At 43.6% G+C, this 21100-nt stretch overlaps 1 protein-coding gene across 1 annotated transcript; it reads right to left on the bottom strand.

The window, feature by feature from the left end:
- Positions 1–743: 743 nt before the first annotated feature.
- Positions 744–19340, bottom strand: c1qtnf12 (C1q and TNF related 12). Its single transcript, XM_061075555.1, has 8 exons — positions 19161–19340; positions 5682–5789; positions 5485–5596; positions 5112–5296; positions 3853–3961; positions 2904–2997; positions 924–1002; positions 744–842 (listed from the first exon to the last, which is right to left on the bottom strand). Exons 1-8 carry the CDS (start codon positions 19338–19340, stop codon positions 744–746), a joined length of 966 nt encoding a protein of 321 aa, XP_060931538.1.
- Positions 19341–21100: the final 1760 nt, after the last annotated feature.

Below are 21100 nucleotides of genomic sequence, written 5' to 3'. Positions count from 1 at the left end.
CAGCAGGATGCATCCTCTGGAAACTGTGAACATCTGTACAAAGTCTCACTTCAATTCCTCGAATACACGTTGAGCTATTTCGGTCTGGACCAAAATGGCGGAGCAACCGACTGGCGACGCTGCTAACGTTGCTAAAAATGCAGTGATAGCTATGTTACAAAAAATGTGTAATTACATACGTGAGCTATAACTTATCTAAGACCACATTCTGTTGGTGGGGCATATTTCCATTGTCCAGTGTACTCACAGAGTCTATGTACTATATAACTTAAACGTAAAATTGAACCCATGTTAATAATAAGTACGGTTCATGTGTGTGTATACAAGAGAAATCATTGACAGGTCAGTATACACAAACGTTCATGTTCTCCAGCTCATCTACACAGAGAACACAAGAAACATGGATTTTTGGTTTGGTCTACTGCGAAGGCGTTCAACAACCAGGACAAATATACGGTGACAGACGTATCCACTGCTTTACATACAGGTTATTTTATTGGTGAAGCAACGGGCCGACCAAGTTCTGGACCAGTTCGCAGTGCACCGTAGAAAACTCCGTCCTCGAGTCCTCCACATTGTCCTTCAACATCCGACAAGCAGTCGAGTCAGCGTCGGCCTCTCCTCCTTCAGACCTCCCCTGGGACCGAGCTCATAATCAATCCGTGGAAATGAAACAATAAAAGGGGGGGCGGTGGACGGCTTGGACGGTGCCCTGGTCACGGTGGGGGGGTGGGGGGGGGAGGCTATACACCAAGGAGCATGCCCATGTAATCTGAACCGTTCTGTATTGTTATGGAGGCTCCGGCTGCATTGTCCACGAAGATGGAGGTGTACTGCCCGGCCTGCAGAGGAAGCACAAACAACACTGAAGCAGCAGGAACCCAGATGTGTTCTGTTCTCGTGTCTGTTGGGATGTTCCTCACCTGAAGCTCCAGCAGCCCGTGCACGCTCACCGTGAAGATCTTACTGTTACTCTCGAGTCCGACAATCATCTCCAGTGAGCTGCAGTCAAAATACAAACAACAATTCCTGGTAAAGAGTGCGATTATGTCACATTTGCAGTCATTAGTACCTTGTTATAAAATTGACATTATTTGGAAATACACATATTTGCTGTCTTGCATAGAACTAGGTGAGAAGATGTCTGTGAAGATTCTGCACTTTCATGGGTAGGGCTTTAGTGGATGCTGATTGGTCGTAGAGGATGTAAAGCAAACCTCATTTTAGAAATTGACAAATTTCTGGATGAGAGCTATAGATGCTACTTGAACTGATGAAGAGTGTGATTATGTCAAATTTGCAGTCATTAGAACCTTGTTATCATATTGGCATTTTTGGAAATACAGATGGCAAGTGTTAAAGAATTGCTGGATGAGAGCTATAGATGCTACTTGAACTGAGGCTATGTCAGGACTGTGGTCAAATAATAAACTTAACAATAAAGGTTGTTCCCTCCTGCTTCTAGTCTTTAAGCTAAGTCACTGGAAGTAGCTTCGTTATTAGCATCTATTAGGTCTGGGCAGTCAGTGATTATAGTTATAGATATTAACATCAAAAGCAATATAACAAAAGTCCAATATATATCAGCATACTGCTTATGCATTGTGTAAGTACAGTGAGAAGGTGGGACACTTAATCTTAATGGAGCTTGCTTGGTGGTCCCGTATCAGCGTGGTTTTCTTTAGGGTACCCACAGACTGGGATTAGGTCAATTGAAGATCTGTGAATGGTTGTTTGTCTCAATTTGTCGCTTCAATACGCTGACGACATGTCCAGGGTTCCCAGTGTCAAGACATATATAACTCCCAAAGTTTCCTTCCAGAGCCGGTGCCAATCCCAGCTGGCATCAGGCGAGAGCCGGGGTTCGCCCCTGGCAGATTGTTAGCGTATCGCAGGACCAACATATAGAGACAAACACCCTTCACACTCATGTGGAGGAATCCCTTTTGGCCATGTCCCCAAAACCCCAGCGTAAAACATCGGAATGGTATCAATCGTCTCATCTGAGCAAGAAAGCGAACACAAGCGCACGCCCAGAACTTTCCCTTCACCCACCCGGTTCCCTCGGAGTCTGTCACGTCACTCGAGCTTCAACCACACAGTGAGAACTCTGGCTCCCGTTCAGTGGAAAACGCTGCATTTTTATGGCGAATCAATCATGTTTGTCTTTGCTCTAACTGCCGTCACAACCAGCCTCATTTCACATTCTCTGAATTTTCATGTGTGGGAGAGCGAGACTGGCTGGAGCTTCGAATCCCGGAAAAAAAAACTCTTCTGGGTTAGGTAACACATCATAATAGTGTTATTTATATGTTCTCCTCATTGTACCACACACTGGACGGGAGGCCGCGGAGCGCTGCACAGTCTGTGGGAGACTTGAGGGAGCAATTCATTTCAGCAATTTCCCCTGACTTTATGTAAATAGAAATTTGGAAATATTGGAAAGAACTCAGAAAGCGTTCCCAACTGGATTTGTAATATTTCGCCCGCAGCATCTGATACTTGATTATCTGCCTCCCAGGTCCTGCTCGTCACTTCTGCTGCTGACGAACGCTACAGGCTGCGGGTCAAAGGTCGGACTGTAAAGATTCGTTAGGCGACAGGGACGAGGGGACATTTCCTATAAAGACCCCGCTCTGGTTTTATACAGGAAATGCCAAACTGGTTCCACGAAAAACTGTAACAGACAACACCTTTAACAGCTCGTAAATACTGGTGAAAGTATTAAACACCAATAAATATATCACTGTTGCAAGGGGAATAGTAAACAACTGTCAAAAGAGGAATGTCAAGAACTCAAAGTGCAGTGAGATTAATAACTTCCCAGTACACATGACGATAGAATGATGTTTGTGTGTATTTGATTTGGATCCAACATGTTTCTAACTGGACTGAGCACCCACGTGTATCTGTGGCAGAGGGACTCGATGCAGATCAGCACCCGGACGTTGTCTCTGGCCTTCAGCTGACTCTTGCTCCTCTTCACCTCGTTGTGGTCTGTAATTGATCACATAAATTTTGTTTTTAAAAAGTGGCTTACCCCACGGCTCCCAAAAATACAGAAAACATTCAAGCAGCCAAAGCGAATACCGTTTAAAAATTTACAAGCCTCAACATTCTCGGCTGTAATCAAACCCCTGTGGTCGGGATTCTTCTTTCAGCTGTTGTCGTTCAATGTACATTCTGAAATTACCGAATTATCTTCACCCGCACACGAGGGATTCACGGGAATGATGTAGAATCTCATTTTCATCTCTTTGACATCAACGTCTCTGTTTACTGTTCTGGCTCCTGCAGCTGTATCACAGATCTATGAAGTCTGTGCTAATGGAAATCTGATATTTACCACGACTTGTAATTCACAGTGAAAACATTCAGCTGCTGGAACACAGAGTGGCTTCTGTTGTGAAGCAGTTCGAGTTACAGTATCTGCAAGAACAGGCTTTTTCCTAATGTGCCTAAATGAGCTGTTTAAAGAAGATACTGTCTTCTTCTGACTTATTTATCAATCTAATAATTCCAAGAAATCTCTGTCTGTATGTTTCTCTCATATCTCGAGCACCGTTCATCTTAATGGATTCACACTTGGGATCTGAATAGTTAAGGGCCCGAGGAAGGGCTCTTCTAAATATTAATAAACTTTAAACAAACAGGGGACAAGTTCTCTGTAGCAGCAGCGACTGGGACTCATCAACACAAGTGACATTGTTGATTGTGACAAAATTGGATTCACAACAATTGGAGCCTTTATGGAAACTTGAAAATCGCGACTACAACTACTGATGTTGCAAACAGACCCGTCTTTCCTTGTGTCATCCATTTATTAATAACAATGATAAGAAAAACATTTACCGATGTGGACGTTAGCAGAGAACTGGTAGATCCCTGTGATGGGAGCCGTGAACCTCCCAGTGGACTGGTCCATTCCCGACCCTCTGAGGAAGGCTCCTTTAGCAGGCGGCTGAAAGCACAGAGAAATCAGAATTAATGTTTTCATCTTTGGGAAACAATCCATCGGTCGCTCCTTTACACGTCTTCTCTGGGAGCTTTAAACAAAAGGCCAATTTGAAACAAGTCCCTGAATACAACAGGAGATCCTCCGCAGGATTCACTGTGAGCGAATGGTCGTGTGGACGTGATTCTAACACGAGACATAACTTCCAAAATCGAATACATACAAATAATACATATATTTGCAGATGAAAAGCGAAGCCAGGCACGAACCTGACGCCAGCCAAGGTGTCAAGAGAGCTTTATGTAATAAGCCATAAACAAAAACACATGATCTCTGCAGCAGAATTAAAACGCTCGTCCTGTGTTTCATGTGAGAGGCAAACTCCAGAGAAGGTCTGGACCCCATTATGAAAAAACTTTCTCCTGAGTTCATGTCTGAAAACGGCTCAAGGTTGAATATCTGCAACCCTGACAAAGCCAAGAGGGGAGTAAACACGGGGGGGGGGAGTACCAACTTCTTCAAAGAACATTTATACTGTAGAGATATGCAGATTCATTTTTTTGCTGTTTCACTCTCTGACCACGAATGCCTCACTTTTAATCCCGCTGCCTCCAAATACTCAAAAATAACTTGGTAGTACCACTTCTCTGCCAACACTGAGCTTCATTAAGATGTTAAATTGTTTGGCAGAGCCTCGTCCCCCCCCCCCCCTTCAGCCTCGTCAGCCCATCCCAACAAGGCCGAGTTCTTCCACTACAGCATGCTGTTTCTAACAGTGTCTATTTCTGTCCTCTCCGCACTTTATTCCAAGTCTGAGACAGAGTGCCTTTTGTGTGCCGCCCCAGAGAGACTGATGTGTAGGATTGAAAAAAAGTCGATATTTTTGACCAAAGAGCTGAGTCTGAGTCCCGGAGTGGCACTGCATGCTTGGCCTGTGCCAGTTACCAGCAAGGGGGGGGGTGATCTGCTCGTAATCCCCCCCGCCCGCATGCAAACTCAAGCAATGATTTCCAAACAGCCACTCTTTCACAAACAGTTAACACAGGGGGAAGCAAATGGGTCAGAAACAAACGGAGGAGGAGGAGGATCGGCCGAAACTTTTAGAGCAAAGCTGAAGCAGATCATAAACATTTACTCGGTTTTCAAACAAACATACTGTCTGGAAGTTCTGCAGCTCCACCAGAGTCTTCTTGTCCACCACCACAGGGCCCTTGAGCTTGCAGTGGAACGCCTCCTCTATTCGCCGGTAGGGGGTCATGCCCTCCAGGGTGAGGAGGGCTATGGGGAGCTGGCTGGGGCTGGTCTGTCGGTCCAGGGCCGCTGCTCTCCTCTCTGTGGCCTCTGAGAGAAACACACCCAGGATATTACAGCAACAGACTGAGGTAACGTGCACTTTCAAACAAAGCTGCCATCATAATGTGGGGAAATACCAATAAATGGACGTTACAGTGGGGATGTAAAGATGTGCATAGTGATCGGTTAATAACCTTTTCGACCAAAGAGGAGCTGGAAAGTGTCGGGGCTTGTACCTTTAATCATCTCCTTGAACTCCTGGAGAAGAACTTCCTGGGTCACTTCGGCCCCAGGGGAGCCAGGAGGTCCCTGGGGGCCGGGGGGACCTGGGGGACCAGGTGGACCCGGCTGGTGACAGACAGAACAATGAGTCAAACTTAAACTGAAAAATAATAAAAGATATATTTTTTGACAGTGCTTATTCTGGATTTACCAGGGGACGTTTGCGTTTGCGACACTTTCCAGGGAAGTTGCCAACAGGTCGTTTGACAAAGTCCATCCAGGATCCCAGTGGGTCGACTCTCTGGTGTTCAGAGGCCTGCTGCAAGAAACAAGAGACAGTGAGGAGATTTGAATTATTCAGCCAACAGCATTAAAGAAAGATGATGCTTTTTATAGACTCGTTTTCATGTGATGTCGTGTTTTTATTGTTATCTTTTCACCTTTTCTTTTACCTGTTTTTATATCTGTATTGTCATATTATTGCTTGTATGTGTTAAGTGTGTTATAAGCTCTATATTTAATTATTTAATTTGAACACTACTTTGTTTCTGACCACATAAACATGTTTGTCTGGCGTCAAGGTCACGTTGCATCCTGCTGATTGGTATTTCTCTTATATTTACTTTTCTTGCTTTGTAAACTCTATTCCATGTTTTTAAAAGTGTATTATTACTTTATTTAAATGAAAATAACAGTATAATTAATATTGATATAGGTGAATACACTGTATGTTAATCAGCAATGACAGCAACCCTTCTAAAAAGTGCAGTTTACCAGTCCACTCGTGTGTTTCATGTTGAATGTTTGAAACCCGATGTGTCATTATTTCTCCCTTTAAACCATCAGTGGAAAATGTTCACCAGAGATACAGTGAACTGGTGCCAGACCCCGAGGAAGGTCGAACAGGGAAAAGAAAAACTCTTTTTCTGTTCACTGGTTGCTCCTCGAGGAGAACTGGTCCAAGTTTAGTCACCATTCCTCCCTGAAAAGCTTCACTTTAATCCACTCAGGTGCCACGTCACTTCTCATTTGCCCAAATATGCCCGGATTCATGTAAACAAACCTCGTCAAGGGTTTTTGGTTTTTCAGCACATGAACATTTCCATGAGCGCTCCGGTGAAAAATGAGTGGTGTGATGTCGATTCTGTGGATCGCAGACCTCAATTACTGTAGTTTTGTAACAACATGTCAAAAAGGCCAAAACTTTCTCCTCCATCCAGAGACACGCTGGTCTGTTCCTTTTATTAATACTACCAGTGTGACTAATGTTATGATGGAAAATCTCATAAACAAGATAACAAAAGTATACCCAGTATGTATACAAGTCTGAGTTATGATTTAAGATCGTTTCCAAAGCCGTACGTACGCTGGATCTCCTTATCTGAAATAACTGGTGTATAATAAATCACTGCATACGAGACTGGGATCTCTCACGGAGATAAGACACAAACTCCCGGACGCCACGTTTTTAATGCGTAATACCGCAAGTGGCATGTTTTCCTTACGGTAAAATGTGAGGCTGAACGGATTCCAATTACAGCGAAGCTTGAATTCTACCCGAACCCTTCCCCGAATGTCAAGTGCCTTGGGTTGAGATAGAGGAGCAGATAAGGCCGGGCCGTGGAGGTGAGCTGTCTGAGATGGAATTTGTTTAGGTTTGGCGGAGGGACACGGATCACTTATCTTGCAAAACCAACACGCCCCTCTCTCCACTTTTAAAGACTTTCCTCTCGTTCCACCACAACAACGTGACTCCTTGTTTGTCTTTTCAATCTGCTGGAATTAAAGGACAGTTTCTTTTTGTGATTTTTACGAACATATTTCGGGTTTAGCAGCCGTCTCGTTCTCTCTGTGACTTTCGCTTCTGTCCGACAGCAGAGAAAATAAACAACTTTGTCGGCTGCACGTTGGATCCTTCTCTGTTTTGGTTGTGATTCCGAGGCTTGGAGGCAGATGAGAGCCAGAATAATTAGGTTAAGACAAGAATCCTTGTCCGCTACTCTGTTCTGTTTCCATGTGACTGTTGGTTAAATGGATTTTTCCATTGCATTTTTAATTTTTTAAATATCTATTAACATATTAGAAAGAAAGAAAATGCACTTAAACCTACAAAAACAGTTTTTTCAGCGACTCGGAGGCATCGGAGAGAAGCTGTTAACACAACATCTACATTTCATCACGGTTTGACATGGTGATGATGCTTATTTACACGCCCAGTTAAATAAGCACAACATTAAGGCTTGTGGAGCAACACTATCATTCATTTAGAGTCATGTGTGTGTTCACCTGGCAAATAAATTCACTCCTTTAGCTCAGTTTGAGTGCTGAGGGAAATCAATGGATCTGTAGATGATAATGTTGACTTGTCTGCATAAATGTATATATAACATGTATATTGTCGGGTATCGTTTGTTGTTGCAATAGTTTATATCGAGCTGAATGTCAGACCTTTTATTTTGAAAGACTTTGAACTTGGGCCTAACACCAGTTCAGTAAATCCTTCAAACTTGTATATAAGTCACATGTGAACAATAATAAAGCAAATTCAGTTTAATTTCATGGAAACACATTCATCTTCACTGCAGACAAACCAGGTCGGATGAACACAAAGTTTTCTAACGTCACTCTGCCCCATGGACCGTTGAAAAGGACGACTCACTAATAACCAATAATTCAGAAGTAACAACAACACAGGACAAGATGAACACAACATTACAAACAGGCAGGTTTACAGCAGCTACTGCACAACAACCAAAGTGTAAAAATAATCATTTGTGATTTTAATTAAAGGGACTTTATGTCATGAGGCATCATAGGTCCAAGTTTCCAACTAACCAACATTTACTCAACATCTAAGTCAAAATTACAATGATGACACTGAAAACTGAAAACCAAAGTTCATTGTTGAGTACGATTAAACTCAAGTTTGACGCCTTTAGTGTTGTTGTGTATTGTTGTACTTTGTGTTTTAAACTCTCACAACTCTGCCACGATACACTGGTAACGCATCGTCTGATCCTGCTCTTAGAAACAGGAATCTTTCCCACCTCCAGCATCCAGACGACAATAACTAAACGTGTTGTTTTTCCATGTCAGCTTTCGTGGGGATTAAACCAACGAGATATGACATGTTAATTACTGAGTTCTTTAAGGTGTTGGCAGGCGGGCGGGGCCGGGCGAGCTGTCTACTGTCAATCTGTCTCAAGTGGCTCCGCAAGAAAGTGAAAAAATAATACTGTCCATGCTATTCTTTTCTTTTTACAAGTTCTATAAGCTTCAGGGAATATTATGAAAGGGGTTTGTGTTGTGGGTTGGAGAAGTATTCACCGCCTGTGGCAGTCTGAGTATGTTTCCACTGGGAATAATAGTAAAAGCGTGAATCATCAGCTGAGGCGGCTCAACGCCATCCAAAAAGCCGTTTCGACAGCCAGTGGCCGCTGTTCCCAAAGAAGTGAAAACTCGACATTTACCCTGTTTATGTTAAAGATCATTGTCTTAATGTTCCAGAGCAATTCGGCCCACACATGTGGATTATAATTACACATCTTAGCGCTGCATGATAATAAAAAAGACGAACTATCGCTGCCAGGAATCAGCCATACGCTGAGCTTGTTATCCCCTTTAATACTCAGCATTGTAATTAAACCATTACAAACCTTGCCCTGCAGGATTTTCTGTGCTCTGGGAAGAAAGGCTACGAGCAAGGTAATTATTACCTTCATATCTGAGCTGAAAAATAACAGCAATTCACTGTGTAAATAATTGAATCATCAGCTTAAGAAACAGCTCGGGCTCTTTTCACTCGGAGGGATGGTGTTCTCTGCTCCTGGGTCGGCGCTGTCAGAGCAGAACGCTCAGAGTGACGGCCGGGACGCTCCGTGCAACCTGCCAAAAGAAAATTGTGATTCACTGTGTGCAGGTGAGTCTGCGTCTCGGCCCGAGAACTTCAAAGAGTCCGCACACGCAGTCATGAAAACCATATTGCTCGATGACACAGAACGACCTGTCAGGGGCGTTCAATCACTCACTGGCTGCGATCGACTGTGGCGTAAAGTAAACTGTGGATTCCGTCGCTCTGCAGCAGCGTGTACGAGCCGGGAACCAAGTGGGGGGGGGGGAGCGGGTCCAGGTATCAGTCTGAGGGTTGATGAAGAACACCAGGGGCCCCGGCTTTGATCAGCGCTGATGTGAGAGTGCCTCAAAGTGGCCTCGTCTGTCAGCGGGGGGGGGAAGGCACGCCTCTCACAGCTCGGACCGAGTCAGGCCGTCTGTGGAAAGGTGAGAAACTCTAAATCTTCCAGTGCCGTGTTTATCCTCAGTGATGGAGCTGTAAATCATCACACGCTGCTGAAGCTCAGAGTTTAAGAATGTGATGCACCGTGTGTTCACTGGTGGAAGAAAGATTCAGATCCTTCACTTCAGGCAAAGTTCCAATACAAGAGCATGAAATAGTGAATTCACTTCTTCTCTTTGTTGCAGAGAGATTGATTTATCTCATCTGATCATTTGTTTTGAGTTAACATACTTCTGCAAATAGTAAAAATGTCAAGTTGTCCTCGTGTCTTTGTACAGATTAAACAAACCTTGTTCACCTTTGACCTCAGTTGGGTTAGATGTGTCTGATCGCTTCCAGTCTCAAGGCTACGCTAACTAGCTCTATACACTCGAAAATGTACTTGTACCGTTGCCTATACAGGTATATGTGCAGTTATAAGTACTTGATGCAGTATTATTAGCCTTTATATCACTTATATATAGATTTATAGCTCTAATGCATAAAAAAGCAAAAAGAAGAGAAGGGACCGACAGAAGATACCGATCGCCTTGCAACTTTGTGTTATAAATAATTATTGTCTCAGAACTGTGTAATTACTCTCAGTGCCAGCAGGGGGAGAAAGATTGTCTGCGCTTTAGCTTTAAATGAATCTGAGGCTACTGCCGCGTCCCATTTCATCTCGGAGCTGGCTAGCTGGATAACGTTACAATTGTTCTTGTGCAACTTTAACTTTATTTACTCGGGTTAATGCTGGTTGTTTTCTTCCAGGAGGTCATGTGATAAGGAGCCTGACGATTCACCGAAGGCTACGTCGTGAACAAAAGACCCGATCAGCATGTGGTCGTGAGAGCCTATGTCATCATTGCCTAACATCTCCATTTCTGCCCGTCCAGAGTGAAATGCAGCCCCGGAGTTTTTAAACTAAAACAGGACCAGCAGCGTTTCCAAACTTCTTCTGCATTTTCAAACACACATCTAATAGTTTGGATGTAGCCTGAGAAGTTTAGAGGGGAAACGTGTCCAAGACAGTGCTGAGAATCACTGGATTAATCAATTTATTATCTCTTATATCATATATCTTTTCCAACTTAAACTGAAACTTCTTACATCTCTTAGAGTAGAAGTGTTATTAACATCAAATTGAAAGCACACGTCCCTCAAACCATACAAAGAACAGCATTTGAGTAGATATCGTTTATCACTTTCCACCCCTGAACTTGTTTAGTACCGACAATAAACGTGAACACAGAATGTTTTATTATCCTACAGCCCCGCGTGTGTTTGGATCAATTACCCAATCAGTTGTAATCAAAGCTGATCATTCCCAGGAGCACAGGGGATTTTATTACCCTCCAAAGATTGATTTGCGTCTGCGTGAATAATCCTTTCAGGTGCACCGCTCTGAGCATGTTTGTCATGTAGTTTGAAGGAAATTAGGTTGAATTTATTCGAAGCAATAAAACGGGGAAAATATTTCCCTGGGGCACCATGCCACCGAAAACACAAACACAACTGTTAAAACACGTCTCTGGGGCTGGAACCAGAGCCTGGAACTCGACTCCACCGCAGCCGGCTCCTGGATTCTTCCATTCTTCCGTGTGTTCAGTGGAACTTGTTTTCTTTGACGTGTTATCTGCTTTTCAACCTGTTCGTGCGCACGAGATGACACGAAACCACTCGCTGCTGATAAAAATGTTGCACAGGCAGGTTTGAGGTTGGACAGGATGACAGAGAGTTCTTCTCTAATCTCTTGTTTTCATATCGCTGCACTGCTCCCTGTGCAGTCGTCCACGCATGGGTGGACGGGTCGGCCGCTGGGCCCATCCCACCCCGGGAGGCAGGGACCCCCGGGCTGTGTGGGCCGAGGGGATCCTGGTAACCTGCGTGCATCCCAGCCCTCATGTCTCCACCTCTGTGCTCCTACAGAAACAAACTGCCTTGAGGATTTATCGCCAAAGAGCTAAATACAGTGAGGCATGCAATGTTGACTCTGTTCCCTTCTCACTGTGTTATTACTCAATTGGCAAGCACCGTGTGCAAAACATAATTACTCCACCGCACCATTAATTCAGCAAATGCAGCAGCAACACCAGTTGGAAGTGTAGCTGAGACGCAGTCATAAAACGATAAAGCAGAGCCGGATTTCAAGTTGCTGTTTCTCAACTTTCCTGTTGCCTAAACAAAGTTGTCTATGTGTTTATCGTGTGCGAGAGAAAGTGAGTAAATGTGTGTTTTTGCTGAAGAAATTTGCGAGAGACAATCTTGGCTCGGCCTGGATACGAGAGGGCGATACGAGCTGATTGCTTTGATCGCCGTGTCACATCTGTTCTGTGGACAAATTATAGCTTTGAAATCGGAGCGAGTGCTCATTTTCCCTGTGGTGGGTGAAACGAGCTGTTGAAAAGCACCAGTGATCCACTTCCATCCCGGGCACGGCTCTGCCCCACGGCCCGACCCCCCGGGTACGACGTGGGAGGAGGGAAATCATTAGCTACTCCTCAGTCATTTCTGATTTCATTAAAGGAGCAGACAAGTTTTTGCTGAGAGAAGATTGATGCATCTCTCATGCTAGTGCAGTAAACACGAAGATTTTGTATCTTAGCTTAGCATAAATACTGAGGAAACTGTTGGCGGTAGGTTACAAATCCAACTACCAGCCCCTCTAAAGCTCAATGAAGCTGCTTTCAGATATTCACTGAACTCCTGATAATCTTCTGAAATGATCCAGGGGGGGGGGGGGGGCAGGCAGTAGAGTTTCTCCTGCCTCCACCCAGATGCAAAATCCAGATAATGTCTGATGCAAAACTGAAAAAACTAAAAGAATACAAAATATCTCAGTTAGAAAAAGAAGAATCCATACATGCACTTTGAAGATGTCAACTTGGAAAGACAACGAGATTCAAGAGTTAAAGGAGACATGAGCTTGTGTTGATGTGTTGTAACACAAACATGTGATGTCCACAGCTGAAGCTGCTCTTCAGGTATAAAAGGTAAACTCTGCAGAAAAGTCCAAACCCAATTCTGCAGATATTATCCGGAGTTTATGTCTGAAAACACTTGATTTTTCTATAATTCAAACAAACCAGAAAAAATGTCAATGAGGAAGTTTCGTAGGTGCTGGTATATTGTTCGGAAGGCTTTATGCTAAGCTAAGCTAATGCGCTTCTATGTGCGTCTTTGCTGGACAAACACGAGTGGGATGGATCTTCTCAACATTTCTTCTTGGCAAGAAAATGGATTAAAACTCTTTTAATATCTCTGCAACACAAGAAATTGTAAAACCAAATCAATTTTACACACATGTACTGAACATCATATGTATTTGCGGAATAAATCAGAAAGAAATGTTTAAATAAAACGGACATATTATGTTGACTAATTAGTTGTTTTTTCTTGATGCCCCAGTTTATTGTAAAGTGGAGCAATAATTGGGAAATTGGAGTTTCAGGAACATGACCAGCACATGAGCAGAATCAGGCGAGATTAAGGGATTTCCGTAAATCTGGCATCAATCTGAAGCTATTATAAATGAAACGTAATCCAAATAAAACAGTCTCCGTCTGTGAAAGTGAAACTCACGCAGCGTGCCGTTTATTTTACTTGCAAATTTCAGATGTAACGACAAAAGACTGTTTATTATTTGTCTCTTCCTTGCCCCCGCTCAGATGACTTAATTAGGAAATTTCGCCGAGTTAAACAAGCGTAACCTTGTCAGGGGTCGGACGTGTTGAAAGCAGAGTTCATCATCACGCAGCACAAACTAGAAGGTGGTTCACCCTGTCAGTGGAGCAGGAGGTGTGTGGCCCTGATTCCTGTGGGACTCGCTCTCCTCTCCTCTGTGTGGGTTGAACCAAAAGGTCCCACACACCGACGCATTAATCATCACTGGGAATGAGAGAGAGGAAACAAAAACCCTTGCCTCGGGCTAAACCCAGCCATTACTCAACACGCCAGGCGTGATGTTTGACTTGACTCCCCCAATTACAGCCATCACAGATCCCTCGCTGCTCTCAGCAGTGACAGATTCCTCTCATCTTCAGAGTGGAGACCAATAAGGCTTACCGATGTGTACCTCTGACATATCGCTGTGAAACCCGACAACGTGACGCTTCGCAGACATTGTTTGAAATGTACTTCACTTATCATCTCATTAAAAAAATTCCACTCGCGGCACAACTCCATACCTCGCTATTGTGATCACTTTCAAATGGAAAATCTCCAGAGGAATGCAGTGTACGTCTGCACGCTGCCAGCAGCCCACACACGGGATCGGTCCGATAGAAAGCAAATGCCATCATAAGAACGGGTTGGACTGTTTCCACCGGGCACGAGGGGAAAAACTATGTAAATGTGGAGTGTAAATGTTTGGCTTGTTTGAGAACACAAGTTTCTTGCCAAGACAGCTTCAAATGGACGTGTTGTGTTTCTCTGGGACCTTACAGATGTGTAATAAGATAAACTCACAAACAACCCGAGAAAAATCCAGTTTACTGCTTCTCACCGTGTGTGGTGCACCTTCTTTTCTTCGTTAACACACAAAAAAAGACCCCTGATAGAGTGGCAACGACACGTACGACCTTGAGTGCGACCACTTCCGCGGACGTCGAGCTCAAGGCTCGGGTTCTCGTCCGGAGGTGACAATGTTTGGCAAAGACACTTTCTGGCACAACACTGTGTCTTAAGAGTGATTATGTCATTACCCTCTGATTGTGGGAGATGAGATGAAAAGAATGTCGGAGAGGGAGGCACTGGGGGCTAATCCTCGCCGAGGTGTTCTCTTTCAGGACCCTTTCTATGGGGCTTTGTGAGGGGCTTACACGGCATGCTGCCCCAGTTTTCGGGGCCGCACCGCCCCTATCGGATGTCCCAGACACAGCGGAGTCAGACTAGGCCTGTGAGTGACAGAATCAATGGGCTGGGAACAACATCACCATAAGTCTTTAAATATCTGCCTACCTAACTTTCCCAGGAGTTACATCACGGCGGTGGGCCTATAAGGGGGCTGCAGGAGACAGGGAGGAGGGAGGGAGGAAGGGGTGGGGGGGGGGGCTGTGTGTTTGTGAAGACGCTCTATGAGACAGAGGAGTGAAATCCCAACGGGGGTGCAATCCTCCGCAGGCTCTGGAGGGTTGACACAAGGTCATTCTTCATAGCTGGTGCTTTTACAGGGCAAAGCAAGTCAAATAAACAGCAGCAGGCCACAAGCACCTACAATGTGTTCTTAAAGATACAAAGGAGACCTCACTGCTGGGTTTTCAGTGGGGGGGGGGGGATCCAGAGACTGGTAGACGCTGAAGTGGAGGCTGGTATATAGGGCAGAGAGAGAGAGAGTTACACGAGAATGCCAACATAATGGGTGGGCTGAAAGAAAAACAAATAGCCTGTTGGAAACCCGTGCAAATATGCAACACCCGCAATAAACCAATAAATAACAAAGTCAAGGGCCAGCGCTCGCTGCCCAAAGTGGGACGGAACCAGTGTAACCAGTGGGGCCTGTGGAAGAAGTTTCTCATAGCAGTCACACTGGTGCTCAGCCACGGAGACCATTCTCTAGTTATAGATCATAGAAACTCAAGTTATTAGGGCCCGAGCACAGACATCAAAGGTGTCTGGTGAGACCCTATTGAAATTGTAAGGATTATTATTATTATTATTATTATTATTATTCAGGCAAATGAATTGGCTTTTTGAGGGCTTTAACATGCTCAACTTCTTACCAAAATTTGCAGAAAGTTAGAAAGTGGTGGAAATTTACGTATTCTGAAGGAATTTTCAATGGGCGACGCAAAATGGCTCAACGGTGCCCCCCCGAGACAGCCCGAGACCCCCGGAAGGTGTTCCCATTGGCCGATCTTCACAAAAATCATTCTGTTTATAACTTAACTTCCTGTGACTATCAATACATATCTCATTAAACTTTGGACTTTATTGCCATAACTTCATTGTCGGTTGAGTCAGTTGAGTCATCCGAACATAGACATGAAAATAGATCATCTGAGCCCTAAAAAGACTGTTCACCATTCTCTAGTTCAAAGAAACTTCGATTATTCTGTTTATAACTCAACTTCCTGTGATTATCAATAAATATCTCATAAAACTTTGAACTTTATTGCCATGACGAAAGAGTTGAGTCTTGGCGAGCTAATCCGAACATAGATATGAAAATAGATCATCTGAGCCCTTAAAAGACTGTTCACGATTCTCTAGTTATATATCATAGAAACTTCAGTTGTTCTGTTTATAACTTAACTTCATGTGATTATCAATAAATATCTTATTAAAACGTTGAACTTTATTGCCATAACGACAGAGTTGAGTCTTGGCGAGCTAATCCGAACATAGACATGAAAATAGATCATCTGAGCCCTAAAAAGAATGTTCACGATTCTCTAGTTATAGATCATAGAAACTCAAGTTATTCTGTTTATAACTTAACTTCCTGTGATTATCAATAAATATCTTATTAAACTTTGAACTTAATTGCCATAACTTCATTGTCGGTTGAGTCATCCGAACATAGATATGAAAATAGATCATCTGAGCCCTAAAAAGACTGTTCACGATTCTCTAGTTCAAAGAAACTTCGATTATTCTGTTTATAACTCAACTTCCTGTGATTATCAATAAATATCTCATTAAACTTTGAACTTTATTGCCATGACGACAGAGTTGAGTCCTGCAAGCTAATCCGAACATAGACAAGAAAATAGATCATCTGAACCCTAAAAAGATTGTTCACGATTCTCTAGTTATGTATCATAGAAACTTCAGTTGTTCTGTTTATAACTCAACTTCCTGTGATTATCAATAAATATCTCATTAAACTTTGAACTTTATTGCCATAACTTCATTGTCGGTTGAGTCGGTTGAGTCATCCGAACATAGACATGAAAATAGATCATCTGAGCCCTAAAAAGACTGTTCACGATTCTCTAGTTATAGATCATAGAAACTCAAGTTATTCTGTTTATAACTCAACTTCCTGTGATTATCAATAAATATCTCATTAAACTTTGAACTTTATTGCCATAACTTCATTGTCGGTTGAGTCGGTTGAGTCATCCGAACATAGACATGAAAATAGATCATCTGAGCCCTAAAAAGACTGTTCACGATTCTCTAGTTATATATCATAGAAACTTCAGTTGTTCTGTTTATAACTTAACTTCCTGTGATTATCAATAAATATCTTATTAAAACTTTGAACTTTATTGCCATAACTTCATTGTCGGTTGAGTCATCCGAACAAACACATGAAAATAGATCATCTGAGCCCTAAAAAGACTGTTCACGATTCTCTAGTTATAGATCATAGAAACTCAAGTTATTCTGTTTATAACTCAACTTCCTGTGATTATCAATAAATATCTCATCAAACTTTGAACTTTATTGCCATAACGACAGAGTTGAGTCTTGGCGAGCTCATCCGAACATAGATATGAAAATAGATCATCTGAGCCCTTAAAAGACTGTTCACGATTCTCTAGTTATAGATCATAGAAACTTCAGTTATTCTGTTTATAACTTAACTTCCTGTGACTATCAATAAATATCTGATTAAACTTTGGACTTTATTGCCATAACTTCATTGTCGGTTGAGTCATCCGAACATAGACATGAAAATAGATCATCTGAGCCCTAAAAAGACTGTTCACCATTCTCTAGTTCAAAGAAACTTCGATTATTCTGTTTATAACTCAACTTCCTGTGATTATCAATAAATATCTCATAAAACTTTGAACTTTATTGCCATGACGAAAGAGTTGAGTCTTGGCGAGCTAATCCGAACATAGATATGAAAATAGATCATCTGAGCCCTTAAAAGACTGTTCACGATTCTCTAGTTATAGATCATACAAACTTCAGTTGTTCTGTTTACAACTTAACTTCCTGTGATTATCAATAAACATCTTATTAAACTTTGAACTTTATTGCCATAACGACAGAGTTGAGTCGGTTGAGTCATCCGAACATAGATATGAAAATAGATCATCTGAACCCTTAAAAGACCGTTCACGATTCTCTAGTTATCGATCATAGAAACTCAAGTTATTCAGTTTATAACTTAACTTCCTGTGATTATCAATAAATATCTGAATAAACTTTGGACTTTATTGCCATAACTACATTGTCGGTTGAGTCATCCGAACATAGACATGAAAATAGATCATCTGAGCCCTAAAAAAACTGTTCACGATTCTCTACTTATATATCATAGAAACTTCGGTTATTCTATTTATAACTTAACTTCCTGTGATTATCAATAAATATCTCATCAAACTTTGAACTTTATTGCCATAACTTCATTGTCAGTTGAGTCGGTTGAGTCATCTGAACATAGACATGAAAATAGATCATCTGAGCCCTAAAAAGACTGTTCACGATTCTCTAGTTATAGATCATAGAAAGTCAAGTTATTCTGTTTATAACTCAACTTCCTGTGATTATCAATAAATATCTCATCAAACTTTGAACTTTATTGCCATAACTTCATTGTCAGTTGAGTCATCCGAACATAGATATGAAAATAGATCATCTGAGCCCTTAAAAGACTGTTCACGATTCTCTAGTTCATAGAAACTTCAGTTATTCTGTTTATAACTTAACTTCCTGTGATTATCAATAAATATCTCATTAAACTTTGAACTTTATTGCCATAACTACAGAGTTGAGTCTTGGCGAGCTAATCCGAACATAGACATGAAAATAGATCTAAGATATGAAACTAAATCTGAGCCCAAAAAGAATAAAGTTATAAATCCTGAAAAATGTTACACAAAATATATTAAACATTACAAATGAATAAAACCTCAATGTATAAAATGCATAGATAAGACACGAACTCCTGTAGGACAATAACCAACAGTGGTTATCAGCAGCATAAGCTACATAAGTGCTTATCTTATCTTGTCCTATCTTATCTTATCTTATCTTATCTTATCCTATCTTATCCTATCTTATCTTATCTTATCTTATCTTATCTTATCTTATCTTATCTTATCCTATCTTATCTCAACTCTCTCCCTGAAACACGAAGCCCTCCTACATCTCGATCTGTTCTCACGAGCTGGAACCCTTTGCTTGTCGGACCCCCGCTGCGCTCGCTAATTGATGCATTGATCAGCCCTTAGATGTCCACATTCCTGACATACTTCCGGAAGTCATCCATTTAGCCTTTCACACATTTCCCGTCCATCTCGGTGTCGGAGGCCTGACCCAGGGGGGGGGGGGGGGGCCACACCTGCCCTGTGCCGGGCTCTCACCACGGCCACGCTTCAACGTGAGACATCTGCACACATCCTCCATACCCTTCAAACTTCTCTATCTGATACCAACCATGAAGCAGCTCATGGATTACAAACACATGTGTACGTTTAGAACATCAAACACTCAGAAGCGTTTTGGTGTCGGTACCTTGATGCTCCCGCCGACCTCCTCGCTGTTGGAGAGCGTTGCGTTGAACGCCTCTGTGTGTTGTGGCGTGGGCTCCTTTGGCCTCTTCCTCTCCTTCTTGGCCTCCACCCCATCCAGGAGGACGCACTGAGTCCAGACCACCGCAGCCAGCACCGCCAGAGGCCCGGCCCCACACCACATCTTCACACTCCGTTCGAATCCGCGCCCTGAGATGTGTGACGGAGCGGCCGTGTGAGTGCACAGGAGCTGGAGGACGCCTCGGGAGGCTCAAACACAAACACTGAGAGTCCCACCAGGGAGAGAGGGAGAGGGAGAGGGAGAGGGAGAGGGAGGCCGGAGGAATGCAGCTGCAGGGACTCCCCGTCCAAGAGACTGTCAAGACCGACTGCTGCCGCCGCCGTTTGCTGGCCTCTTGATGAGCGCTCAGCCAGCACGCCGTCGCAGGGGCACTGCTCACTGCAGACACACAGCCAGGAGGCTTACTCAACTATGAAATGTGTCAAGAGGAATGGGCCAAGGGAGTGACAGATCGCCGCAGATCTGACAGCAAATAAACCCATTAGTGAGATTTTTCACGCTTTCTGCTCTGTTGGGGGGTGAGGTGCAGAGGAGGGGGGGGGGGGGGGTAGGGGGGGGGCACAGGGGGCAAAAGAAGAGGCAGAGAGGAGGGGGGGCGTCCCAAGCTGAGGGTGGGCTGCAGGGTTCTGAGAGGATGGAAGGCTGGGTCCGGTCTGCAGCCGGGCGGCCGGGTCGCTGGAGAAGCTGCGAGAGCCAGAAACGATGGGAGTCTGTCAGTCTGAGAACCAGAATCCCCCCCCCCCGCCGCCTCAACCCAGCAGGGATGAAGCAAGCCCAAGAGGAGGTGGGATGAGGTCCAGGGTAGATCTCAGGCCAGGCTTCTTCTCTTCTTCCTTAAAGAGGCTTCACAGCAAACAACAGAACTCTACAGGTGTGCTCCTCTGCTCCTCTGCTCCTCGGCTCCTTCCTCCTCGGCTCCTTCCTCCTCAGCTCCTTCCTCCTCTTCTCCTTCCTCCTCGGCTCCTTCCTCCTCGGCTCCTCTTCCTCCTCTGGCCTCCTCAGCTACTGGTTGTTCCCACAAATCATCAGAGTCCGAGGCCGAGTGCAGGCAGCTGCTGTGGGGACGCCTCTGGTCTGGGTTGCTCCTGTGCTCTGAGGCTGCAGGAGGGCTCACAGAGGAGTTTTATCATCACCCTTTCTCCCCCTCTCCCTCTTCCACTCCCTCTCCTTCACTCCCTTCCCTCTCTCTCTCTCTCCCTTCCCTCCCTCTCCCTCTCTCTCTCTCTCTCTGTTGGCACCCATACAAGCTTATTCAGCTCTGCTTTATCTCATAGATGAAATGCTGGAGCTGAGGAGCTTCTCTGGCAGACACGTTGACCTTGTGTGTCTGTGTGTGTCGTTGTGTAGAGTTGTGTATCTGTCTCGTCACGTTGGCTCAATATTAGCCTACTCTACTCTAAAGCCCCGTGTTTACATCCAAGCAAGACGTAGAAACAAATTCCTGCACTTTATTTTGAAACATTGAGGTATTATCCTGTATCTACGACGTGGTACCTTGCCAATGATTCTCCCACTGTGTTATATATTGTATATACAGAACATACCTGTTGGTTTTGTCCTGTGTTGCTGCTCAGGGACATGTCTTCTCTGAATGCTCTGAAGGAAAAGAGTTGAAGGAACTTCATTTCCTGTAGCTCAAACTGCAGGTTTCAGTAAATAACCTGCTAGTTAAAACAAATAGTTGTTTTCATCTAATTAATTAAAATAAGTCTTATTGGGATAAATGACATGTTAACTCATGAGTGCCAATACCTGATATCTTCTCCATTACTCCACTACTTAGATTTTCAGACTGCCACTTGCTTGAGCTGTTTTACATTTTAACATAGCGCCACCCAGAGGCAGCAGCTCGAAGTACAAAC

Source organism: Limanda limanda, chromosome 7 (genome assembly GCF_963576545.1).
Source record: "Limanda limanda chromosome 7, fLimLim1.1, whole genome shotgun sequence".
Lineage (NCBI taxonomy): Eukaryota > Metazoa > Chordata > Actinopteri > Pleuronectiformes > Pleuronectidae > Limanda > Limanda limanda.
This window is presented reverse-complemented; position numbering and strand designations above follow the sequence as displayed.

Bases quoted from the DNA above. Each gene is read 5' to 3' on its own strand.
- c1qtnf12 (XM_061075555.1), bottom strand. From the start codon at position 19,340: ATGTGGTGTGGGGCCGGGCCTCTGGCGGTGCTGGCTGCGGTGGTCTGG. The intron at 5,297-5,484 runs GTACAAGCCCCG...TGTTTCTCTCAG, and splicing joins GTTCAAGGAGATGATTAAAG to AGGCCACAGAGAGGAGAGCA. The intron at 3,962-5,111 runs GTATGTTTGTTT...CTGTGCTTTCAG, and splicing joins AGCTGCAGAACTTCCAGACA to CCGCCTGCTAAAGGAGCCTT.